At 44.2% G+C, this 26,608-nt stretch overlaps 1 protein-coding gene across 9 annotated transcripts; it reads left to right on the top strand.

The window, feature by feature from the left end:
* The first annotated feature begins 820 nt into the window (after positions 1 to 820).
* On the top strand, positions 821 to 16,907 carry VEZF1 (vascular endothelial zinc finger 1). 9 transcript variants are annotated; one of them, XM_079906052.1, is made up of 8 exons: positions 821 to 1,353; positions 3,280 to 3,405; positions 3,965 to 4,185; positions 6,072 to 6,766; positions 7,527 to 7,590; positions 8,629 to 8,830; positions 10,312 to 10,446; positions 13,528 to 16,907. In XM_079906052.1, the coding sequence occupies exons 3-8, from the start codon at positions 4,180 to 4,182 to the stop codon at positions 13,953 to 13,955; spliced, it is 1,530 nt and encodes a 509-aa protein (XP_079762178.1). In that variant the 5' UTR covers positions 821 to 1,353; positions 3,280 to 3,405; positions 3,965 to 4,179; the 3' UTR covers positions 13,956 to 16,907. The 9 variants fall into 9 exon arrangements, with proteins under 9 accessions (XP_079762178.1, XP_079762176.1, XP_079762175.1 ...); XM_079906050.1 differs by having other exon boundaries at positions 3,280 to 3,439; XM_079906049.1 differs by having other exon boundaries at positions 3,280 to 4,185.
* The last annotated feature ends 9,701 nt before the right edge of the window (positions 16,908 to 26,608 follow it).

Raw genomic sequence — 26,608 nt, 5'->3', positions numbered from 1 at the left:
AAGAGGAATAAATGGAGGGAATGAGATAAGAGACAGTCGGTTATGAAAGAGGTTGAAGTCTTGAAATAATGTGACCATCTGTGGAATTTTTTAAAGCCAGAGTTTACAAAAATATCACTGATAGAGGCTGCCTCCTCATTTCCCGCCACAGGAGACTTCTTGGACTGGAGGCACTTGTTTAATAACAGCTTGTCTTTGATAGAAAATGTTCAGGGCATCATCGTACAAAGTTCCAGTAGCAGTGACGCCTACACGGAAGACTTGGAACTGCAAACAGAGGCTGGGGTCACCTCAGTGACAACTGGCGCTGTCCAACCAGAAGTTCGATTCTTGTTTTGGGGGGTGAGGAAGTAGACTGTACTAAAGCACTAAAACAATTTTTTGTCTGTACTTTCTCTTTAATTAAAAAAAAATATTTTTGTTGGCGGGAGAGGGGGGTGTTCGATAGAATTTCACATCATATCTGGAGTTAAGAAGAGGATGGGGAAGCTCAGCCCTTCACCCAAGAATAACCCAGTAATGACACCTCTACGCGTGGGAAGTGTTTCCCTCCGCACAGGGAGGATCTGAGGCTGCACCCCAGTGGGATTCCCTGCTTGAGTTGGAAGGCCACTCAGAGGTAGATGCGTATCCAGCAAGAGTGCGGAAGGTTTCGCTGGAATGAAATACCAGAGGGGAAAGACACTGCAAGTCGAAGGGGCTTCCCCCAGTTTGGAGGTAGGGGCTGTGCTGCGCGAAAGGAACTGAAGAGCCCGGGGGCCACCGTGGCCTGTGCCTTCTGCTGAGGGCCTGAGAGGGACGCGATGCTGTCGGGCACCGGGTTTGAGTCACGGGAGCTGGCCCGGCCGTGCCCAGCGAGCCAGCGCCAGACCCTGGCGTCCTCCATCTTCTCTCCTGAGCTCCCCCTGTTCCAGCTGCCTGAGCCACGGACCGCAGCACCACACACCCCCGCGGGGGGGGACGCCGCGCCCCATCCCCGCCCCCGGCCCCACCCCAGCCCCCCCGCGGGGGCCCTGACCCCACCGCCCGCAGGCACTGGCTGAGCTCCGAGGCGGCGAGCGGGCCGCGGGGACGCCCGGGAGGGGTCCGGGCCACTGGGGGCGGCGGCGGCCGGGTCGGGGCTCCCCCCCCGCCCGCGCTCGCCGCGGCGGTGGTGCGTCCCGGAGGTTACCGGAAGTGGCCGCGCTCGGCGCTGCCATGTTGAGGAGCCGCCGCTGCCGCTGCCGCCGCCGCCGCCGCCGCTTTGTTGTCGCCTCCTCCGCCTGAGGAGGCTCCCCGAGCGGGGGGGAGTGGGGAGGAGGGGGGTCGGCCGCTGCAGCCATGGAGGCCAACTGGACCGCGTTCCTGTTCCAGGTACGGGGGGCCCCCCCCGGGGGGGACACGGGGGGGACAGGGGGGCCGGGCCCGGGGCTGGCGGGCGGGCGGGCGCTCCTCCTCCCCTCCCTCCCGGCTCCGCTCTCCGGCCCGGCCTTAATCCCCCTTTGTTTTTCCGCCCGCCCGCCTCGGCGGAGCGGGGCTGCTGAGGTGAAAGGAGGCGGCCTCACGGGGTGCGGGGAAGAGAGCAGGCCTCGGGGTGACCCCCGGTCCCCCCCCAGCACACAAACACACACGCGCACACACACACACACACCCTTCCCTCCCGCCCTGAAGGGGAAGGGAGGAGGCCGGTCGCTGTCACCAGCCGCGGCCCAGAGAAAGGAGGGCGCCGGGCCGCTGGATAGCGCGGTCCGCTCGGCCACGGCGCGCCGGGCCCGGGCCCGCACCGTGGGGTGAGGGGGGTCCCCGGGTCCTGCTCACTTCCCCCCCACTTCATCCATCTTTTCGCTCGCTCTCCGTTCTTTTCACCTCCCTGTCTTCTTTTTGTGTGTATATGTTGACTTTCTGACAAGCCCCCCCGCTCGAGTCCCCGCGAATAGCGGGTATCCTTGGGCTCCCCGCCACTCCCCCTTCCCGCCGCCCCCCTCATGTTTACCCAGTTGGGGGGTGCTGTAAACGTGTATCCCCTCCCCAAACTTTTTCGTTGGATTTACGTGTTTTCATTCCCAAGCCAGTGCCGAGCCTTGGCAGCTGACACCCTCTCCCTCTGTCCAGCTCTACCGCCGTCCCATTCAGCCCGGGGAATCCCCCGGCCGGGGGTTGGGGGGGGCGGGGGCCCGGCACTCCGGGAGGCCCCACCTTCTGCTGGGGCGCGTTTCTCTCTCGTCCCACCTTTAGCGTTTCCTCCAACCAAGTGGGGGAGACGGCCAGTGGAGAGAGCAAACAAAGTCCGCTTACAGAGCCCCCAGATGAGTCATTCGTGGGGTGTTGGTCTTCACTTTTTGCAAGAAACTTGAAGGTGACTGTAGCCGATGCGTTGGCAACCTTCTTGCCCGCCCATCTGAGGTGGGGACCCCTATTTGGAAGACCTAGAACTTATTTTTTCCCCGCTTCGTTTCTGTTTGAAAACGAAGCACTTAATGGGCAGTAGTAATGAGCTCACGGGGAAACTTAGGAACTGGAGGTTAGGAAGCTCGTCACTTTAAGTGCGTTCTTCCCGCCTCTCTGAGTTATTTTCCTTCTTTGAATAACTTCGTGAAATCCCAAATGCGTAGCTTGGGCGCTTGAGACCTTTTGGAACTAACCAGGAACGGATGCAGAATTTTCAAAAAAAATCCTCCCAGCCACTGGACCCATCCCAGTGGAGTTAATATAAGGAACTGGATAATTCAAACAGTGCCTACTGTGTAGAGATGGTTTATTGTTTTAAGACATATTCTTTCGAATGTGAGTAATTTGATTTTTAAGTAATTGAAATATATTCGGGCTTCTTAAAATTGAACATACCCAAAACTACGGAATTCACTAACTTGGCCCTTATTGTGATCTTGTATTGTTTTAACAAGTGCTTTGATGAGCTTGATAATGTGATAAGTCAACTTAAAAATGCATTGGAAAAAAATGATACATAACTAGCTTGCATCCAGGTTGGTGTAAAGGTGGCAAATGCCCTCTCTAGAAAAAGCTTTCAAATGGTCATTTTAAAATATGGGATTAATGGGCCACTGCAGTGATTTTTCACATGAGGAATGATTTAGATTTACCATATTAAACGTGCTCTCAATGGAGATTGGAAAAAAACGAGAGTTCTTTATGTAAAGGAAAACCCCGTAACTAATTTTTGGAAAACTAGTTGAAAAATCTTTTGGAATACTTTTATTATTCTTTTCCTGGGGAAAGCAAATGCCAAGCATTTAATGATCAACTTTTTAATTAGATTTTATATTATTTAATTTTTTTCAGCTATTAAAATCTTTTTTTCCACCTGATGGAGAAGTGTGAAAGCTAATATTTGATCCTGGGCTTGGCAATGTGTGCAGTGAAAATTGTTGGAAAACTTATAATTTAGAGCCGAGGACAGTTGAATGGGTAAAGAGAATATTTCAGTCTTTTCTCTGGAAAGGTATGAATAGACTTACTCAGTTCCAGTTTTAAGTAATTTTCACTGGGGAAATGGAGAGTTAAACTCTCTCATTTGTTTCCTGGAGCATCCTGTTGAATTTATATTTTAAAACAATTTAATACCTGCTTGCTTTCCAAATAACCTGGTGGAAAGTGAAACCCATATCTGTTAAAAGTGTTTGATGAATGATTCTCCTAATAGGACATTCAAGATATGACTCACTGATGCCAGTTTCCTTCAGAACAAAATCTTTTACCCTCTGGCACTGGAGATTTCATGGTGCCATATCCTACCACCCTGGGTGATGAAATAACATTTCTGTTTTGTTTTTTTTTGCCAGCCCCAGAAGAGGAAAGCTTGGGCAGGGTTAAAAAAGCCTTGCAGTTGAAAGAGATGGGAGATAAAATTAAAACTTTGGTTTGATGATGCTAGTCAAATAAAAGTCTACCCAGAAGTTATATATTTTTAAAAATCACTTAACGGAAGGCAGGCCATGGTTGTTATTTTACTCTGTCTCTCCCTCAGAGAACAAGTTGGGGAAACCCAGTTCCCCTCTTAGAAGGCTTCATATAGAAGTGTGGGGATCCTAGGAATCCTCAGAGAGTGATTCCCGTAGTGGGCGAGGCATTCTACAGCATTTCACCCGAGAAGCAGGGACCTGGTGTGACCCTCCTGTGAGAGTGAGCTTCAGCAATGCTGTAAAAATACTTTATGTTGCCACAGACATCTGAATTGGTAAAATGGCAGTAAGTGCTTTTAGTACTCCATCGAACTAATGGTTGTTTAGAATTGAAAAATGCCTCTGAACACTATAAGTCTGAACTTTGTCCAGAAGATTTGCTTTCCCTATTATCTGATCTGTTAGCCTTTGAAATTGTATATCTTGAGCTATCTTCAGCTATTAACCGTTTGTATACTGTACGGAAGCTTGGGCATCCTACAGCCAGGTTGGAAAGGGGGTAAGATTAGAGTCCAAATTCTATAAAGTTTTTACTAAAGTCACTTGGGTAGACCCTGACAATTACAGGAGCTCCATAAATTAAATTAAAAGTGGACTCAGTGTGAGCACTAAGTCCAGAAAGATACTCATAAGTAAGCACACAATTTCTATGAGTACTTCCAGGACTCAAAGGAAGATTCAGTCAAAATAGTTAAATTGAAAGTGGTTAACTCTGGATATGACACCTCCTGATGATTTAGGGAAGTCTGGTTCTAGGCTTAGCTGTTGTGCTGCTATCAAGTAAACATGGAGCTGTGTGTGGTAGGTGTTCTTATTCGTCAGGAGAGGAGCTCTGTGTGAGTGTGTCTGTGTGTCTCCATATTTTTTTACTTAATGGAGTGTAATGTAGAACTTAGATTTAGAGTGAAAAGGGTAAATAAGTGTCTAGAGTGTCTGAGATGATGGGATGGGCCCTTCCTAGGACACTGTATGCTTAAAATATTTGGAACTCTTACCTCTGAGTGCATGTATCCTTTTAGGATGACAAAACTCAAGCATAGGGGCTCGAGCTCACTGTCCAGAGTTTCAAAAATAATGTTGATCAAATACAGCATATTAGGAAGAACTATTTCAGGAATTTTTTCCCATCATTTCCTAAATGTTAATCAGTATAGAGGTATGGAGAATTTTGGAAGAATCAAAACCAAGTGAGTAACTACTCATAAATACCAAGAACCTGACCCACAATGAAATTTTGGTTTCAGTGCAGCTAAAGAAAATTTCCAAACATTGTCCAGCTCCCAGTTTTGGAGTGGAAAAGCACTTTATAACAGCAAATGTCCAATACTTTAACTCGCCCTACCACTGCTAGAAGAAGATGAAAATGAAAGGAATTTAAATTATTTATAGTTTGTTCTTTCTTATTAGTCTGAGTTTAGGGTTTGAACAGCTAGTGTTGCTAAAGGATGCAGACTTCTAGTGTAAGATTAAATGAACTGAGAAACAATTGACAGGTGTTTGATGGGGGCTGCCTTCACAGATGCCTTCCAGGATGATTAATAGCAGATTCCATTTCAACCAAATCTTTTAGTAGAGTTAAGTGGAAACTTTAAAAGTAAACTTAACCACTAGCATATGTATTCAGAGACCTAGATTCCTTGTATTACTTAGCAACAGCCTCTTTCCTCGGTCACTGAGAGTTTGTGATGGAAGGGGAGAGACATCTATTTTCCTAGGTAAAATAGACAAGTAGATGATTACATGTCTATATGTGTATGTGTGAGTGTGTGGCTTGTGGTTTACTGCAGTAAGGTACTGTTAAATAGTTAAGTCTGGAGTGTAATTTTTTTGACAAGTTATTTAAACTTGGTCTCAGCACTGACAGACTAATGCAGACTCATTTCATCAGCTGGTATGTCCCTTATGAACCAGGGTGGTGTGTAGTTTAGTCAGCTGTTTGAAAGCAAGATCACTGTCAGCAACTTACTCGCAAAAGTTTTGTGTCTGTGCAGTGATTTTAATGCTTTGTATTGGGAGCTCTGAGAGTAGCTAGGTGGTTGCTGGATCTCTGCTGCAGAGAGTAGCTTACAGGCTCCTTGATTGTTTCTTCTGGTCTCTATTGTCTGAAGCATGTTGAATTTTGAAGGTCATTGTGAGAGGCTGAATTTCTGAAGTGTAAATGTTTGGTTTTAGGCCCACGAAGCCTCCCATCACCAACAGCAGGCAGCACAGAACAGCTTGCTGCCCCTCCTGAGCTCTGCTGTGGAGCCCCCTGATCAGAAACCATTGCTTCCAATACCAATAACTCAGAAACCTCAGGCTGCTCCAGAAACATTAAAGGATGCCATTGGGATTAAAAAAGAAAAACCCAAAACTTCCTTTGTGTGCACTTACTGCAGTAAAGCTTTCAGGGACAGCTATCACCTGAGGCGCCACGAGTCCTGCCACACAGGCATCAAGTTGGTGTCCCGGCCAAAGAAAACCCCCACCACGGTGGTTCCCCTTATCTCCACCATCGCTGGGGACAGCAGCCGAACTTCGTTGGTCTCAACCATTGCAGGCATCTTGTCAACAGTCACTACATCTTCCTCGGGCACCAACCCCAGCAGCAGTGCCAGCACCACAGCTATGCCCGTGACGCAGTCTGTCAAGAAACCCAGTAAGCCTGTCAAGAAGAACCATGCTTGTGAGATGTGTGGGAAGGCCTTCCGAGATGTGTACCACCTCAATCGGCACAAGCTCTCCCATTCGGACGAAAAGCCCTTCGAGTGTCCTATTTGTAATCAGCGCTTCAAGAGGAAGGACCGGATGACTTACCACGTGAGGTCTCACGAAGGAGGCATCACCAAACCCTATACTTGCAGTGTTTGTGGGAAAGGCTTCTCGAGGTACTGCATTTTGCTTTGCTTTTTTTTTCATTATGGTATCAGTACGATCTCTGCGTGATCTAGAAGGTTTATGTGAGAATAGATATTTGCAGGCCTGTGTTATTAGAGGAGATTGGTGACAGATAAAGTATTACACCTCCAGGTCTAATTCCAGTTTGGTGTGGCTGACAAGTGGTGACATAGTGATTAACTTACTATTTCATTTAAGAAGTGCCTTGGTGGACTCAGGCCTTCTTTCGGCACATCAGTACTTCTTATCACTGCGAAACCATCAGTTTTCAATTCATTTGGGTGGCTGGACATGAGATTCACTGCACAAACCAAAGAAACATATCCTGGAAGTTGGGATGACCTTGGAATCTCTTAAAACTTTTAAGAGAACGTTTTTTTCCATTTTTCTGTGGTTACTAACATTTCACTAATTTTCATTTTTAAAGGCTTTTAAAGTTAATGTAGTAGCAGTTGTCTCTGGCAAGTGTTAGGACTAAACTTTGGGTATTTTGTAATTGTAAAGAATCAAGACCTAATATGATTTGATGTTGACTAGGAAAGAAAATTAACAGGTATAAAGGACTAAGACTTTTGTTTATGGTAAGAGAGGTAAGGAGGCTTGCACTGGGGGGTGGGGGAGTTGGTAATTCTGCTGTCTTTCTTTAAAATGTCCCCCACCCGTGTCTGCCAAGCATGTAAACATCACAGTAAGTAGCATTTCTCTATGTGTGTTCCATTACATCTTCTGTTGAAACTCTCTCTTTCACAGGCCTGACCACTTAAGCTGTCACGTAAAACATGTCCATTCAACAGAAAGACCCTTCAAATGCCAAGTAAGAGTTAAAATGACTTATCCTTAGTGTAGCACTTAATGCACATTATCCAGAAGGTCTGAGCCAGTCAAATCTCACCTTTCTTGAATAGTCGTAAAATCACTGACTTGAGTAAATGTGGTCCATTTGAATTCTGGTTTTATAAAATATAAATGACAGCTTCTATTTCTGTGAGGCAAGACCATTTAAAAATGTAAATGTTGTTTTTGTTAAGCTACATTTCATTTTCCTTGGGCAACAGTATTTATTGTTATAAGAAAAAAAATTTATTGTCTTGCAAAGGTCGTTTATTTGAAAAGAATAAATGAATGAAGTGTTTTAAATTAACTTCTGGGTTGATGATTGAGGTTGTTTTAACCATAATCTAAGAAAATATGAATTTTCTCCCAAATGTTACCACTTACTGGATTTTTGTCTGCTATCGCCAAATTGGAGCATTCTCTAATGACATAAGTTGTGGTAATGAAGAGGTTAAGAATCTTGCTAAATGAAATGACCGTGTTAGGCGTCAGTAATTCTGGTTTTTTGCTGGAAGTCTTTTTGTGCTCCTTTCAGTTAAATTTTGTTAATGACTGATTTTATTAAGTAAGTGATTCGAATTCTAAGAAAAATCCAATTGGAGGAAGGAAGCTAGTGTCATTGAGTGATTACCTGTCATGAGGCTTTGGGCCAGGCTCTTAATCCACCAGTAATTTTGTGAGGTAGGTATTATTTTCATTTTACAGATGAAATAAATTCAGATAGGTTAGCTAACTTGCTGAGTATTACATTGTTTAGTGAGTCAGGGAGCTGGATTTAAATCCGGGTTTAACTGACTCTACAGCTCACATCTTTCACTACTCTGTTGATATTTTTTTCTTCCCCTCAAAATGTAAGAGTCTAAAATTCACCAGGTGTTTTATCGTGAGTACAATTCTAGGTAACACATGCAGTTAAAATTCAGCTAACTCAGTCTGCTTGCTGACATGAGTAGGGTAATACCTAGAATATAACGTACTTTAAAATGAGTAGAACAGGATAGTCTATATTTAAAAAAAGTTTTCCTCCCTCATGCAGACGTGCACTGCTGCCTTTGCCACCAAAGACAGACTGCGGACACACATGGTACGCCACGAAGGCAAGGTATCCTGTAACATCTGTGGGAAGCTCCTGAGCGCAGCATACATCACCAGCCACTTAAAGACACACGGGCAGAGCCAAAGTATCAACTGTAATACATGTAAACAAGGCATCAGTAAAAGTAGGTGACACTTCAAATTGTATTTCTTTTTTTTTTTTTTTTCTTGCAGTACGCGGGCCTCTCACTGTCGTGGCCTCTCCCGTTGCGGAGCACAGGCTCCAGACGCACAGGCTCAGCGGCCATGGCTCAAGGGCCCAGCCGCTCCGCGGCATGTGGGACTTTCCTGGACGGGGGCACGAACCCATGTCCCCTGCGTCAGCAGGCGGACTCTCAACCAGTGCGCCACCAGGGAAGCCCAAATTGTATTTCTTTTGCGTTTCAGATTGATGGAATCTAGATTTTTTTTTTTTATAATATATTGAAGATATTTTCACCTGTGTTCTCAGGACTATATTAATGTTCACCTTACTTGTTTCCTCCTGTTGCTAAAGTATGCAAACACGCGTCAATGGACGGTGTATATTAGTGTTGGAAATACACTTTACGTACATGTATACAGGCAACAATGATAAACTCTCCACTTATTTTGCTTTTAATCCTGTACTGTCTACTAATAACGTCCAAGTTAGAAGAGCACAATTTCCCTGCAGCTATTTTTCAGTGTGTCCCTTCTTCTATGGGGTTTGAATAAAAAGCTTTAGTGTGTTAGGATCGTGGCAGCAGAAGCCATACTAGGAAGCTGCATCTTATGCCAGGCAATTTTAACTGATGTTATTTAATGTAAGGAAGATTCTCAGGCACGAGTGCCCCCTAACTCCTGATAGTATTAATAACATGTCCTTCATAACCTAAAGATAAAAGCAGTGTTACATAATTTTACTTCTCAAACCCAAATCTATAGAGAAAAGGGATAGCGTACCCATTTGAACGTTTAAATGCTTTGCTTACCTTAAATTCAGAGTTGAAAAGATAGAATATTCCAGGGACTTGTGGATAAAATTCAATACTTGCATTTACCCAGGCTTTTTTCTAAGATCTCCCTAACCATCAGAAGAAAGTGTTTTCCTAATTCTGTATTCTATTATATATGTACTTCATGCAGCAGAAACATCAGATTCTCAGAATAGGTGGCCAAAAGTGAATGGGAAAGAATGGTTAATGTGTTTCAATCTCATTCGTTTTTGCTTCTTTGTAAGTACATTGGGTTTATCATCTAGCACGTCAAACTTTGTTAACTTTACAGAAATTTACTTTTAATGTACATCGTTGTGGTCAGGTAACTAACTATGTTACATATTTTGATGAGCATTAATTATTCCATGCTAATATTACCCAAGTTCCATTCTAAAAGATACTTGCTTTTTAATGTAGCAAAGAATTCTTTTATGTTGGTTTTCCCTAGCTCTCTGGAGTTTTAAAATTTATCTGTTTTGACCAGTAGAGACACAGCAGCACAAGAGATGTACTATAGTAAAAAACTATCAGGTCAAATGATAAAGATCATAGAGGCATGAGGAGTCAAAGTATCTAAGTTCAGATTTTGAAAAAATAGCCACACTTTTTCCAGGTAAATAATAGCGTTTCTGTCTTTGTCTTTGGAGCAGCGTGCATGAGTGAAGAGACCAGCAGCCAGAAGCAGCAGCAGCAGCAGCAGCAGCAGCATGTGACGAGCTGGCCAGGGAAGCAGGTAGAGACACTGAGACTGTGGGAAGAAGCTGTCAAAGCAAGAAAGAAAGGTAAGATGAGGCATCCAGTGCTCACAGCGTGGCTAGTGTTTTCATCTAGTATGCCAAGTAACAAAGTAAAACAGCCACAGCTTAGAGAATTCGGCTTTATGGAAACACTTTAAGGAGATACTGTATGCTAGGAGATACCTGGTAAAGTTATTAGCAACAAAGCTTCCAAGCTTCCAAGTAAGTTTTTTTTACTAGGAAATAAAAATTCTTAGTACTTCTTGTCAGGTTCTTTCTTGTGACTTAATTCTGTTACACATTTGTAGCCAAATTTGGTCCTTTGCTGTGTACGCTCAGAGTTCCTTTTTATGTTCATTTTTATGTCAACCTTCATGCATTAAAGGCTCCTTTTTGTGTTTTTAAAATAGTCCCACTCTTAAAGGTAGATGAAATATCCTTATGTGTACATAAGTTCATTTTCTTACAACTGTGTTATTTTCTGCTCTTTAGTGTTCTTTCTGAATTGTATTATTTATTACATATTTCAGACTCTATAACACTGATGTCTTTTTTCTCGGTCTCACCCTTAATCTAATTCAGTCTGTCACTGGGGCTGGCATTAGCTTAACATGTATGTACTTCAGTTGTTAGTGACTTTAATTGTTACTAAAACTGGGCATGGTTTGCTTTTCTCTCATATATATCTTATAAAGAAGCGGTTGGAGTATCGGTTTTCAGCACAGTTTTTTAACTTAGTAGTTGTAGCTTTGGCTTCTGGACTACTGTGCAGCCATTTCAGTTAAATCATTTTGTCAATGTATCATCAGCCACAGGACAGATTCCTAAATTCCGTTTTGCCTTCCCCACCCTTGTCATGTCTTACTGTTTTATTTTAAATTCATAAGGAATCCCCTGCATGTAGGCTGTGCTGTAATTCCTTTGCTGTGTAGTTTCTTCCATCCTTTGCGTTCATGTAGTGCAGCTATTCCCTTCCTCAGATCCCTTCTAAACATTCTGTACTTGGAAAAAGATAAAAGGAATAGCTTTTCCATATATCTACTGGCACTGGAGGAAAGAATGCAGCAGTTCAGATAGGCTTTCCACTTTGCCTCAGATGCTGCTTATTCCTATCTTCCAAATGAATATTTGTCATTATTTTGATTAAATATTTTGTGATAAAGAGAAGGGATGGAGAATGGTGGGTAGGGGAGAAAAATTTATATGTGTGTATGTGCCGTGATAATTGCATAGTGGGTTGAAAGCGAAGGTTGAAATACGAAGGATGCTTTGCTCAGAGAAGAAGTAAAAGTGTTTAAGTTACAGAAAGGGATAGGGTTAGATTAAAAAGAAAATGAAGGGGAGGTGGGGAGATGGCACACCCACCAAGTAAGTGAAAGCTTATTTGGTGAAAACAGGAGGAGAATATTTTTAGCATGCTACCATCACCTCAAAAGTGAGTCGGTTTTCTCCCTCATTCTTTTCTTCTGCACTCTTCTGTTTGGTATTGTATTTCAGTGTGCTTGCACAATAAGACTCAGTTGTTTAGCTCATCTTCTGATCTGCGTGAAACAAAATGCTATTGTATTCCCATTTGTTGCATGAATCTCTTTGGAAACGACCACTGATGTTAGAAACTTCTGTGTTCATGTTAGTAAATGTCACGTCTGGGGGGAGAAGAGACTCCTGACCTGAAAACCTGAACTTGAATCAGCATGTCCCTTTTAAATATTGGGCTTAAATAAGGTAATATAAGTTTCCAAACCTGGATGACAATGAGATCATCATCTCAGCAGCTTTTTAGATAGATAGATATCCAGGTTCCATCTAAATCTCACAATTGAATTTCCTGGGAAGCAGTTTTTTTCAAAAAAACCTCCCTAGGTAAATGATTTTGATCATCAGCCAGGTTTGGGAATCCCTGATACAGAGTATGGAGCAATGCCAAGGTTACATCATGCTCATCAAGGAAGGGCTGCTCATTGACTCAAGGGTCCACCTGAGGTGATTTGACCATGCGTGGCCGGCGGGCAGACCTCCATCTTTAGTCTCAAATGCATTTCTCCGTTTTGACAGCCAAGTCACAGCCAGCACCCCCATCTGTCTTCTTACTGCACTTTTCTGACACACCAGCAGGTGGTGCTGAATTTTGTTGCGGGGTGGTGTAAGGGGTGTCACCTGTGAGGGAAGTTTTCCTTAAGAAGTGCCCAGGCTTTGCTGATAACAAGGACCAGGGTCCCCCAGCTCACTGCAGGGTCTCCTAGCCTGGCTAGTCCCCCTTGGTATGGCTGGTGGTGTGTGGAATACATATAGTTAAATGACACCAGGCATAAAGTAGGTGATTATGTTAGCCTCAGAAAGAGAAGAAGATACGGGAGCGGGGAGGAGAACATAAACCTACTGAGGGATACTTGTTCATTCTAAACAACGTTAAGAAACAACCAGAAACAACAGGATTATTTAACTAAAATGATTTTTCTAAGACTGAAATAAACAGATGATATTAAAACAGCTTGTTTATCCATCCCTACTTAATGGAGTTTTAAAACCTTAACAGAATGTGGCTTCACCTCTGAGAAGGCTTTAGAGTACATAGCATCGAGGACACACACCTCTCTCTGCTAGTTACAGTATGCCTTGTGAGAAGATTTTTCTGATTATCTGTTACTGTGTAACCATCTGCCCAGCTCTGTGTAAACAAGCTCTTCCAGCCTGGCCTGTGGGTGCTTGGTTCTTCCCGGGAAAGTCTTTAGAATTCAGAGGAACTACATGGAAGTGGTAGTGAGAAAACTTAGCCCTACTTGATATCTCTGCCCCCCAGAGTGCCTTGCAGAAATTACCTGATCTTCCAGCATCACTGTGAGGTAGGTAAGTAAATCTAAACTCCAAACCAAAAGCACCAAGGCTAAGCCAGTTGCCTCAGTCTTGTGAAAGGCACAGCATCGGAAGAGATCTGCTCCTGTGCTGGGATTCCTGGCCCCCAGTCTTGTGCTCAGAAGGATCCTCCCTTCCTGTTGACCACAGGGTAGAAAACTATAATTTAATTTATTAAATGTTTGTCCTTTTTAATTAAAAGAAGTTGATTCAGAAACTGAATTGTGTTCACTGTTTTGAGAGTCTAAAGGCCCTTTTGTCTTCTTATTTTAGAAGCTGCTAACCTGTGCCAAACCTCCACGGCTGCTACGACACCTGTGACTCTCACTACTCCATTCAATATAACGTCCTCTGTGTCGTCTGGGACTATGTCAAACCCAGTCACAGTGGCAGCTGCAATGAGCATGAGAAGTCCAGTAAATGTTTCAAGTGCAGTTAACATAACCAGCCCAATGAACATAGGGCACCCTGTGACTATAACCAGTCCATTGTCCATGACCTCTCCTTTAACACTCACTACCCCAGTCAACCTCCCCACCCCCGTCACTGCCCCAGTGAATATAGCACACCCTGTCACGATCACGTCTCCAATGAACCTGCCCACGCCTATGACGTTAGCTGCCCCTCTCAATATAGCAATGAGGCCTGTAGAGAGCATGCCTTTCTTACCCCAAGCTTTGCCTACATCACCACCTTGGTAAACAGTATTATAAAATCAAAATATGGGTTCAAGTAAATATTTACCAGCAACTTACTTTTAGTTTATTAAAGCAAAAAGTAAACCATGAAATTGGGAGATTTATTACATTAGTTAATAATAGTGTAGTAGCATTATTCTCCAATTTGGCTGGGATTGTTCGAAGTAGGGTGTGTATGTCACTTATCACTGGACCACTTTAGTTTAATCAGAAATTCCTTTTAGCTGACAGCATTGCTTAAACAGGATAGTAGTTGGCAAGATGAAAGCCGGAATTAAAACCAATCATGAAAAAGCAAAACCCATTTCAAAATTAAAAAGCAGCATTACTGTTTTTGATCCCAAGAAATCATTTTATTCTGAACACTAGCAGAACTCTTCTCCCCATATATACAAGGTGGATGGCTGATTTTAACCTGAAGTTCTAAATCCAGGGATTGAGAGCTAGTGTAAAATTGTCTGTGTTTATTGTTTTTATGAGTAAATACATGCATTGTCATAATAAAATGCATTTCAGAGAATATGCATTTTACCTTTGGGAATATGTTAATTTCAGGCAGCATTCCCTATGGGAAAGGTGATACCAGCTCTGATATGCAAAGCATATGATAATTTATCATTCTATCTTCAACATATAATAGGGATTGTGACCTGATATTTGGAGATGTAAATATTGCTCAGCATACTAATCCTGATGGAATATAGCATTGTAGTTGACTTTTTTAAAAAACTTAAAAAAACAAACAAAATATACACATTGTGTTTTGGTAAGAAAAGGCCGCAGCTGACAGAGGAGAAGTCAAGTGTGCGGACAGGCAGACTCCTAACAAACAGAGGCCAATGGGACTCCTATTCAGGGGTCAAGGAGTACTTTGGAACAGTTAAAATATATTGCTTTAATTGGAAGACGCTGGAGGCACTGGGATGTGATATGCCCCTCTCTCTCCCAATCAGAGCCTGTTGATATTTCAACAGGGAAAGGTGTGTTAGTTGCTCACTAGAGTTTATGTCTTATATTAAATTGTATACAGTTTTTATTCTAACCACTAACTAGGTAGTATGCCCCTTCAGAACAAGCAGAGTGTATCTTTTTTTTTTAAGTTCTCCTTCTGTTTCTTAAGTATTGTGCAGATTTGTTCAACTTTGTAAATATGGACATCACTTTTTGTTCTTTGAGAAAACACTTGTATCAGCTTTGTCGGGTTTTCAGGGAGACAGCTGTCTGCACTCCCTGCAGAAATCCAGCAATGATTGTGCACGTTAAGACATGTGCTTTTTATTTCTTAGCAGGATGTTTTATCTCTGTACATAGTACAAAGTAGAAACCAAAAGCTAGGGAGACAGATACTCTTTACACCATCATGTCACACATTCATGTTTTTAAAGCATTGTGTTTTGAAAAAGAAGTTACTAAAACCAAGGCGCTGTGATTATTTTTTCAGTTGCAATATGTTTTGGGTTTTTTTTCCTTTTTTTAATCTTGCAGTTAAGAGAAATGGACATTAGTTGTGTTAATCTTGCAGAATGTTTGCAGGACTGACTATCAAACTGGATGACTTCCATTTATACCCCACTGTGTCAGTTCAAGCATCAAAATACCTTGCATCTGAGGCAGACTTCCTACATCAGGGACAGGTATCTGTGTGTCATTATACAAAACAGTTCGAGGGGGTTGAACTACGTAGTAAAAAAGTAAAATAAATAGTACTTAGTGTAAAATAATTTTATAAATGATCTTTTGTACTTTAGGACATTAAATTGTACAACTTTTGTATATATAAAAGCTTAGGAACTTTCTGTTTAGCAGGAAGGCAACACATTCCTACACTTTTAATGTATATGTTTGTTATAATGTCCATGTAAACATGCCCTATGTTTGTGCCTTTTAATTAGTTTGTCTCAATAAACAAAATGTAGAGAAAAATATGTAGCTATGACTTTGTTACAACTGTTCCTATCCACAGTACCAAAATGGTTTGTTTTTAATATGTAGAGCATTATGTGTGGACTACTGGAAGGACTCGTGTAGGGAAGGCCCATGCGTGGCCCTGCTGAGGTCTGGATTGGGCAGGTCTTGGCCACATTTGGAGGAAGCCAACGTTTCCTGGCATGCAGCCCCAGGACCGGGTTCTGGCTCTGCCCGCTAGGACCTGTCGTCTCTCTCTGGCTGGGCTGGCAATCACAATCCTCCATGATTGAGATGGCCCTGGCTTCCTCCACAATGGCCCAAGGAGCAGTCCTCAGTGGGGGCAGGTGTGGACCCTACCCCCAGGCTAGAGTGTGGTCGTCAGAACCCTAAAAGTATTAGTTCTTTAAAAAAAAAAAAAAAAGATATATACTAGGAATGATTGCTTTATCAATTCATTGTATAATAAACAGGAGTGAGAATTCATTGTATGACTTCAGTTAAAATGATATTTTGTATGCATTCTTTATTCACTTAAGCTTGTCTGCAATAATAAACCCACGTCGTGTCTTCTTCTGGGAGGGAGAGAGTTGGCAGGCTGGGGGTGGCAGTGGGCCACTGAAAGCAGGGGCCGAGTAGGTTGTGTGGTGAAATTCTCCTGTCTTGGAACTGGAATTGAGTTTTGATGCTGATGAACTGATTCAACCAAATGTTGAAGGCAAGAAGGCCACCGCTCACGAAAAAAGCAGAGAGTTTGTTTTTCTCTTCTGGTTGTAACCTGGTTGAGAGCTTCCCCTTTATCAGATTGGCAGCTAAACAGTTGTATTAGATCATCCTCAAATCTGACATCCAGCCTGTTACGCTCTAGGGCTCGCTGCTTGGCCTACATTTGCCTTTTATTGTGTATCCATTTCCCTCCTAAGGTGTGCTCCTAAACGAAGGTTTCTATGTAAGCAGATGGATGATTTTTCCTGTCAATACCAGCACTGTATTACTAACATGCAAAAACTGCAGATTTATTTTGACAAATTAAAGTTAACCGGTCACAAACGTTATGATGGATTGCTTAATACCTCAGAAGCTTCACCATTTCACCATGATGATAGAGAAATTTTTGAAGCACTGCTTCTCCAGGTGTACACGTCTTGATATTGGGCTGGAGAGAGAGGGAAGGACTAATGTCAGGCCGGTTTGACCACCGAGAAGGGAGAGTGGAAATGCACCAGACTGGCTGCAGTAAGAGAAGTAACCTCCTCCAGTCAGCTTGAGTAAAGCCCAGAGCAGGTGGGTTTCAAACATTTCTTTGCATGCTCTAAACCCAGTTTCTTTACTTGAAAAGGGTTTTAGGCTGGGTTGCCTACCCATTTATGTTCAACTAGATTCATCAGATGTCTACTGAGTACCAACAATGTGCCAGGCACTGTTAGGCACTAAAGGGCACACAAAGGTGATTAAGACATGGTTGCTGCCTCCAAGGAGGCTAAGAGAGGTATGACAAGTACCCAAGTGACAGTACCACCAGACAGCAAATCAAGATGGATCTCACACCATTTTTTAAAAAGTTTTGGATACCTACATCTGTTTCATATATAATTGAGGCTTTCCAAACTTCCTCTGATAATTGCTTTAGTCTCTTTATTGACTCAGTGAAAACAGCTGGAGGAAGAGTTCCTTATGTTGCTTTTGTCTGGAATGGGAAGTGTTATTTCACTGAATTGCTAGTTAACCGTCCTGGCTGTCCAGGTGTTTCCACTCTTCTCAAGGGGCGCTGCTGTTTGGTCCTCTCTGGAGAGACCTGGGTTCGGGATGTAGAGGGCATGGTGGAGGTTTTCCCTGTAGTATCCTCAAGTATCGTTGCCTGGAATGGTAATCACTTTCCCCTCCCAGGCTTAATAAATCTGGCCTTCAGTCCTGTACTCTTCCCTCTCTAAAGAGTCTTGTAGCCTGAAAGAATGCCATTTGTCCCCATTTGGGCCTATAAATCTCCCCCACAACTGATCTGACCCTGGCAGATTACTGGATAATCTCTCCCTGTCTTGTAAAAGTAGGGGCCAGGCAGATCAGTGCGTTATGGTTCACGGCTGAATACTGACTGAGTTTGTGCATTGATCTAGACTCCAGCTTCTCTTGGCTGCTCGCTTTTGGGCAAAGGCCCATGTAGTTCCCAAGGAAGGAATGGAGGGAGGGTCCAGGGCTCTGCTTAGGATCTTTGTGTGATCTAGCCCTCCCCTTGGACCAGCCCATCAGGGGTTGACTAGTTAGCTCTCTTCTTCCCAAGACAGGCACTTGACCCAGATCTTGGCCTTGGACCATGAGGGTCAAGTATTCTGTCATTTACAAAAACTGCCCTGTCATGGGAAGGGAATGGAGTTTCACACTTCAGATTCTGTATCACCACTGACTTGCATCATAGCTTCAGAAATTGTCTTCATCCCTGATGATCTTTAAGTTGACATCCCACCTTCCCAACTGTTAAATATCTCTTTGAAGAGTACATAGAAGAAGAAGAACTTAAAGTCAGTCTTCTTATTGTAGTGAATCCTTTCTGATGTATATAACTGCCAACCATTCAAGAAGAATTCTCTTGGGTGTTTTGGTAAATTTACATTGTTTATGGAGTTTTCTCAAAGTGAGGTCCACCTGCATTTGGCTGGTCAGCCCTTTCACCTGAATGTCATTTTTTCCTAAGTACACCTATAAAGACCCTGGGCAAGAACTAATATGCTAACGATGGACACTTGAGGACAACTTTTCATTCTGCCTGTGAGCGATTCCTTTGGCACGGCAGCTAGAGAGGACGAGGAGACCAAGGGAAATGGAAGGGACATGCCCTTCTAGTGACTGGTCCAGCAGCTCTGTCTGGCAGTCAGTGCCCAGGTCCAAGGCTGGGAGGAGTAATGTACCAATTCCAGAGGCTGCTCATGGAGAGGGGAGCCAGCCTCAGAGACTGGGACAGGAAGCTAAGTCTTTGTCAACCTCAGGGGCAATTGGGAGGCCACCAAAGCCATGGTTCTTACTGAGTCAGCCTAAATCCACTCAGAGATCAGGCTTGAAGGAGCCTGGATCCCCAAGGCCCTTGGTCATGAGCCAAGAAATTCCGAGCTTTGTTAATGGTGGGAAAAGAGCCAGAGAGAAATCAGCTTTGCTTATGAGGTGAGGGAGAGAAGGGAAAGGGGGAATTTGGAGGTTAGAAAGAGGCCCAGGGAAGGGGGAGAGAGAGAGATTTTGGAGAAATTGTCCTTGTGCTTCCTGTGGTGTCATCTCCACCCTGTCCTCCTCCCCTTTCCATGCATCTGCCCCGAGCTGGACATGATTACTCAGAGGACCCTGAGACAGGCTGCTAGTGTAAGCCAGCTGTGATGATTTCAGCTCCAGTCAATGGGCAGAAAAGAAGACATGCTCTTCTTAGCCAGAAAAAGAACAAAATCAGTAGCTGAAGAAACAGGCAAGATTCAGGTGATTAGTAGGGAATCCCCACCTGTGGTGGGGACCCAGGAGCCCCTTCCAGCTGAGGAGGTAGGGGTCCCCCTTCCTGAAATCCTAGAGCTTCATCCCAGGAGAGTAGGCCTAGACTCCAGGGTGGCCTGTCCCACACAAGTGAAGTTCTGCCACTTTGCCAACACCAGAAACTGTGGCTGTCAAGGATGTCTGAGGGAGAAGACTGGGGAGAGGGTGGAGTTGTGGAAAGAGGAAGGAGATAGAACCTTTGTATATTCTGTCCCTTAGGCCTAGAATGTCCTCCCCCAAGCAACCCTCCAACACATTTTCTCTGTTGTGAACTACTAGATATCCTTCAAAGTCTAATTAAAATGTTGTTCCCTCCGAAGCCTTCCCTGTAACTTTTAGGCAGTTGGTTCATTCCTCCTTGGTATACAGGCAGAATTGGGAGCTACCCAAATAAAGTGGAGGTAGTCCAGGGCCCCACAGAAGGGAGGCTAGTTCCTAAGTCGGACTGTATATTCCAAATGTTTTGCCACATCCCCTAAATCTCTGGTTCCAAATTAGTGGGACCGTGGCAACCTGCTGCTGACTTGCCCTTGTATCAATGAGTCCCAATGTTCAGGAAGCCCAAAACACAAGGCACCAAGTACCGAGGCCAGAAACAGCAGCAACAGGTAAGTAAGGCCCCCAGAAGATCCAGAGCAGGGCAAGGCCTGGCATAAGGGACAGCTGGGAGGTGCTGTAATATAGGGTTGCAATTAAGAGCAGGGGCTTGGAGTCTGACAGGCTGGGGTGTAAATCCAGGCTATGCCAGTGGGAACTGTGTGTCCTTGGGCAAGATATGTAACCTCTCTGGCCTCAGTTTCCTCAGCCGTAAAGCAAGGATGATAATAGTTCCAACCTAGTAAAGTTTTTGAAGATCTAATTCATGTAAAGTGCTTAGTACAGAGCCTGATATAGAGGAAGGAACCTCAGATTCAATATACTCCCCCCACCTGGTCCTCCTATACCCTATGTAGTAACAGCAACATCAATTCCCTCAGAGGCACCAACTGCGTTCTCCAAAAGAGCAAAGGAGCTGATTGCCTTCCTTCATGGCTTCCCCATCTCAGACGCTGAGATTTTGAGGATTGGCATCCAGCATGGGAGCCAGAACCTCATCTCGGGAAGGAGAAATTTAGATGGGAGACACATCTGACCAGCAGCTAATTGAAGGCTGCCCAATATGTGGCAGGGAGGGCTCAAGTTACACCGAGGGAATAGTCACCAGGTTGGGAGACATGGAAAATGTCAGGATATGTGCCTATCAGAGAAGTCGTTCCATCTCACGTCATTCACCAAGATGCACTAATATCTAGAGAAGTCGCCTGTACAGTTTCCCTCTGCAATCTCACCATCCTGACAGAGTTAGTTCTTATAGCTTGCCGCTAGCCTGGCACGGGCCTGACCTCCTTCCTTCCCAAGAGGAAAGGGAGCGCCACCACCTACCCAGGCAGGATGTGGGAGAGAAGCCTGACATACTTCTCAGACCTGCTCGCTCCTAAATCAGCCCTCATCAGCTCCAACCTGTTTTCCCGAAGGCGTCCTGGACTCGGCGCTCTGAGAGAGGAGCCCCGCAGAGCGCGCGGCAAATGTGGGTTTTGTCAGGGATGAGTCAGTCAACCTACTACGGTGCCCAAACTGCCAGGCCTAACATCCGATGCCCTCCACCGTTTGGCCAAATCTACTTCGCCTGCCTCGTCTCCGCGGTCCGCGCCCCCGACCCCGCCCAGCGTAGACTAAGGTTAGAGCGGAGGCAAACAAACAACTCTGGGCGTGTCAGCCCCGCCCCGACTAGAGCATTGAGGAGCCGGGATTGGTTGATGTCTCCTGCGTTCTGATTGGTCGGGTGAGGGTGCTCATTCACAGGGAGCATTGCTCCACTCCCGCTGAAGTTTACTCCAATGCTGCTTCACTTTCTACAGTCTGCACAATAGTTGTTCACATTCTATGTAAATAGATAAAATTAAGTTCTATGATGTGCTTCGCAATATAGTGTTGGCCCACTGAAGGATGGCCGAATCTGTCAGTTTATTGTATTCCATTTCCAAATCACACATGTGCCGGTGAATGGACAGAAGCTGCAGGAGGGCTGTGTTTTGCCTTTCTGGGGTGAGGCTAGGGTTTATCCCGGGATGCCATTTGCTGCGTTAGCTTTTCAGAAGAGCCATTTTCCCAGCACCGATCCTTTCTATCATCTACACTTATATTTCACATTTCCTTGCCATGCTGTTCCATATGGTAGGAATGCTTTTCCTTCTCATTCACTTTTTTTTTTTTTTTTAATGTGGTTAAATATTCCTGCTCACTAGCTCCTCTGGAGAAAAAGCTGATTGCAGGGCTTGGGCAGGGAGAACACAAAGTGAACCTGGAAGAGTTCTGAAAAACTTTTTATTTGGAAATAATTTCAAACTTACAAAAAGTTGCAAAAATGAAAATAGTGCAAGAGACACCCGTATACTCTTTACCCACATTCACCTATTGCTAACGTTTTATCCCTTGCTTAATCACATATGGGCTCTCTATTTCTATATATACATATTTTTTTCCAAACCATTCCATGGTTTTATACATCATGGACCTTACCCCTAAGTACTCCTGTGTATATTTCCTAAAAATAAAGATAAGCTCTTACACCACAGTCGAGTTATTAACTTTCTACATTTACACTTATATAATACTTTTAGTTAACTTACATTCCAATTACGATCAGATTATGTCCTTGAGAGCATCTTCACTCCCAGGACAAGGCCTAGTCTAGGGTCAGGTGTTGCGTTTAGTTGCTGTGTTTCTTTAGTCTCCCTAAATTTGGACCATTTGTATAGCTGGCTTTTTAAAAAAAAAATTACACACCCCTGCTTTTTTTTTTTAATATAACATTCTTCATTTTATGTTTGTCTGATGTTCTCCGTGATTAAATTGAGATTATTCATTCTTAGCTGGAATACTGCTGAGGTAATGTGTCCTCAGGATATCATATCTAGAGGCACATGACAGCCCTCTGTGCCTCATAGGTGATGTTACTTTATTTTTAATTTTTTTTACATCTTTATTGGAGTATAATTACTTTACAATGGTGTGTTAGTTTCTGCTTTATAACAAAGTGAATCAGTTATACATATACATATGTTCCCATATCTCTTCCCTCTTGCGTCTCTCTCCCTCCCACCCTCCCTGTCCCACCCTCCCTATCCCACCCCTCTAGGTGGTCACAAAGCACCGAGCTGATCTCCCTGGGTGATGTTACTTTAGATCAGTCAGTCAAGACATTGCCTAGTTTCTCCATCATATAATTACTGTTTTCCCCCTTGCAACTAATAAGAAGTCTGTGGGGAAACACATTAAGACCATTCAAATATCCTCCTCCTCATCAAAATTTCCCTCTAGATTTAGCATCTATTGAAGGTCTGATGCAGTCTTTATGATGATGGTGGAAACATCTCTGCACAAGAAAGGCAGGATGGGAATGTATCAAAAGAACACAGGGCCAGCAAATGGCCAAATCCGGAACAATCTAAGCATCAAAATAAATAATGATATGGGCTTCCCTGGTGGCGCAGTGGTTGAGAGTCCGCCTGCCGATGCAGGGTTCGTGCCCCGGACTGGGAGGATCCCACATGCCGCGGAGCGGCTGGGCCCCGTGAGCCATGGCCGCTGAGCCTGTGCGTCCGGAGCCTGTGCTCTGCAATGGGAGAGGCCACAACAGTGAGAGGCCCGTGTACCACAAAAAATAAAAAAATAAAAAATAAAAAAAATTAATAATAAATAATGATAATAATAAATTATAAGCTCTTGGGAATTCCCTGGTGGTCCAGTGGCTAGGACTTGGCACTTTCACTGCCATGGCCCGGGTTCAACCCCTGGTCCGGGAACTAAGATCCTGCAAGCTGTGCAGCGCAGCCAAAAAAAAAAAACTATAAGCTCTTGAAGGAAAGGAAGAATTCATGAAGACATAAGTAAATGAATTAGTGTATCCTGCTGCTCCTTTAATTCTCAGTTCCGCTTTCTGGGGAAGCAACCCTGCAGTGGCAGCTGTGCCCCTTTATGCTGTCACACCAGCTGTGCTGCTCCTTTGACCAGGCACCATCAGGTGACAGTTCCCTGACTAGGGAATGGAGCCGAACTGAGCCCTGGCTCTACCTCCCCCTACCCCAAAGGGAGCAGGCCCTGCAGCCTCAAGTGTGGGACCTGGGCTGAAGGTCTGGACCCTAGGAACCCAGTCCTGTCAGGGTTGTCTTGCCCCGAGGGGCTCAGTCCTGCCCCTTGGGGAGAGGTTTCTATCTTCCTTTTTAAAGAGACACCTGGTGAGTGAAATCTCCCTCAAAGATGTCACTAAGCCCTTTAGGGTCCTCCACCCACCACCCTGGAACTAGCTGTGGTATAACCCCAGGGATGCTCTTCCGCCAAAGAATAAGACATTTTTGCCATTTCTCCTAGTGCCCAGAGCTCGGCTCAGGGGCTGAGGAAGTAGTGCCAGCTCCCTCTCTTTCCTTTCCTGGCCATTTACTGGTGCAACAGAGGTTCCCTCGCCCGAAGCACGAAGGAGCCCTCCCCAGAACTGCAAGGTCCGAAGGCTCCTTCTCCACCCGTGGCCCTGCTTCCCAAGTCCCCCAGGAATATGCATCCTGCCCCACCCCCAACCTCTTCCATGGATCTTCATCACCGGAGAGAATCAGATCTGAACATCTGGATGAAACTGATCGCAGGCAGACCTCCTTGGAATTAAAAGAATGACAATAAGTAAAACAGGCATCATTCATTAAGTGTATTAGAGTGACGAGGAACAGACTTTGCAGCCAGACCACCTGAGTTCCTCTCCTGCCTCTGCGAAGAAACTTGGGCAAGTTACTTAATCTCTCTGTGCCTCAGTTTCCTAGTCTGTAAACAGGGCCTAATGGTAGTACCTAGCACAGGGCCGTTGAGGAGTAAATGAGTTAACAATGTAAATGTTAACTGGTATTATGGGTTTAATTTATAATTATTATAATTGTTATCTCCAGGAGTATAGTGAAGTGCATGGGCTCTGGAGTCACAGGCTGGGTCTGTGTCTTGGTTCCATCACTTATTGCTGGACCTTGGGAACACTTTTGACCTCCCTGTGTCTCAGTTTCCACATCTGTAAAATAGAAATGGTAATAACGCCTGCCCCTTGGTGTTTTTCTGAAGGCCAAATGAGCTAAAATGTGCAAAAATACTTAAAACAGGGCTAGACATTGTAAATGTTCAAGAAAATTTATCATTTATTATTATTATTTTTAACCTAGTGGGGAGAAAGGTGATATTCTTATCATCATTTTAGAGATGAGGGACTCAGAGAGGTTAAGTAATTCGCCCAAGGTCACCCAGCTTGTAAACGGATACAGCTGAGATTTATTTGTACCCTGGTCTGACTGGCACAAAGGTCTGGGCGCTTAGCCACTACGCTATACTTAGGAGGTTAGAGGGAGTTTAGGAGGAAGAAGGAATCTGCTGCTTCAAGCTGGGATTGAACATTTAACCTCTGTGAATGTTTAACTCCAGGCTGGCTTTCCCCAGGAGCTGGTCTGGTGCAGGACCAGGGGACCTCACTGCCTCAAACTCTTGGTATTGTCAAGAAAATAAAAATAAATGTTAATATTCTATTTTTAAATTCCAGCTTGTGCCTTCTCCGCAGATTCTTTAGTGTGGTGTTCCGGGCCATCCACTGTCACACCCTCCTCACCTTTCCAACTTCATTTTGCTACGTTACCCACCACCCACCCTGCAGTCTGGCCACAGTGGATATTTACCCACATCCAAATACGCCTCAACATTCCCTCCTCCTTGCCTTTGCTTATGCTGTGCCCACAGATGGGAATGCCCTTATCCCCAGCTAAAATCTTTTTCATCTCCTGCCTCTTTTGCACAGCGAAAAAGCCAACTGTTCAAAGGTGCTCTCTCTGACTGGTCCTTCATGAGAATTAACCTTTTCCTTCCTGAGCAGCCCCAGAGCCCTCTGCTTACACCTTGATTTTAGTAAGTGTCACACTCTGCCTTGTATTATTTTGCTAGCTGCTCCATATCCACCTTGCCCTTAGATCTGGAGTGGGGGTGAAGAGGGGCTACATACTGTTCATCTTTGGGGTCTCAGTATGAGTACACGGGAAGTCAACAAAAATGGTCATGCAACTGGATTGAAATAGTCGAAGTTAGACAAAATTATGGAGGAAAGTTACTTATATTTCACTTTCCTCTTTGCAGTCATATATAATGATTTTTTTGGTGGGGGGGCACACTGCGCAGCACATGAGATCTGAGTTCCCTCACCAGGGATCGAACCTGTGCCCGCTGCAGTTGGAAGCGTGGAGTCTTAACCACTGGACTGCCAGGGAGGTCCCCATACATAATGATCTTGAAAGCTATATATATATATATATATATATATATATATATATATATATATATATATATATATATATGTGTGTGTGTGTGTGTGTGTGTGTGTGTGTGTGTGCGCGCGCGCACGTGTGTGCGTGTGCGTGTGCGTGTGTGTGTGTGTATGATTATAAAGGAATGTATGTTCGGTGTAGGAAGTTTGGAAAATCTAGGAAAATATGAAAAACACTAACAGTAAAAGTTATCTATAAAACCCTCATCCAACAGTTGTTAACATGTTGGCATGGTTTTTTCTATGTTTATAACTAACTAAATAAAAATTACTAAATAGCCTCACATTGCATATGCTGTTTTGTAGCCTTCCTTTCCTGTAACATATTTTGGATATTTTAACAGACATTTAATATTCTTTAAAAACAACTTTAATGGTTGCACAGAGTTCCATTTATCTACACCTAATCTCCACCCCACCACCTTGTACAGGACAAGCTGACAGCCTCTGAACAGAAAGGCAGGACACCTGGAGCCTTACAGTCAGTTACCAACGAAGGGAAGACACATGGTTTTTGTAAGGGCAAACCAGGCATGTCTCACCACCTGTCAGAAGTCAGTTCTTTGGCAAATATTTACTCACTCATGGGGCCAGCCAGGCCTTGGGCTGGGAGGTGTGGGCACTGAGACAGAAGACACCCCCTACCTCCCAGGAGCTCGTTCAGAGACCAGCTACAATACCATGTGCTTTATAGAGGCTGGCAGGATGGACAAAGGGACGGCATGGGAACAGTTGGTTACACAAGGGCAAGAGGGTTCAAAGGAGGTGCCACAGGCGTGACATTGGCTGGGGCGCTCTGGGAAAGGGTAAGCGTCCCAGGGAATCCTTCTCTCAGGTGGGAGCCAGACTGGCAATCCCACAGGCA

The sequence above is a fragment of the Stenella coeruleoalba genome (assembly GCF_951394435.1).
Source record: "Stenella coeruleoalba genome assembly, chromosome: 19".
NCBI classification, from domain to species: Eukaryota; Metazoa; Chordata; class Mammalia; order Artiodactyla; family Delphinidae; genus Stenella; species Stenella coeruleoalba.
The sequence above is the reverse complement of the archived record's forward strand: the minus strand, read 5'-3'. Positions and strand labels throughout refer to the sequence as shown.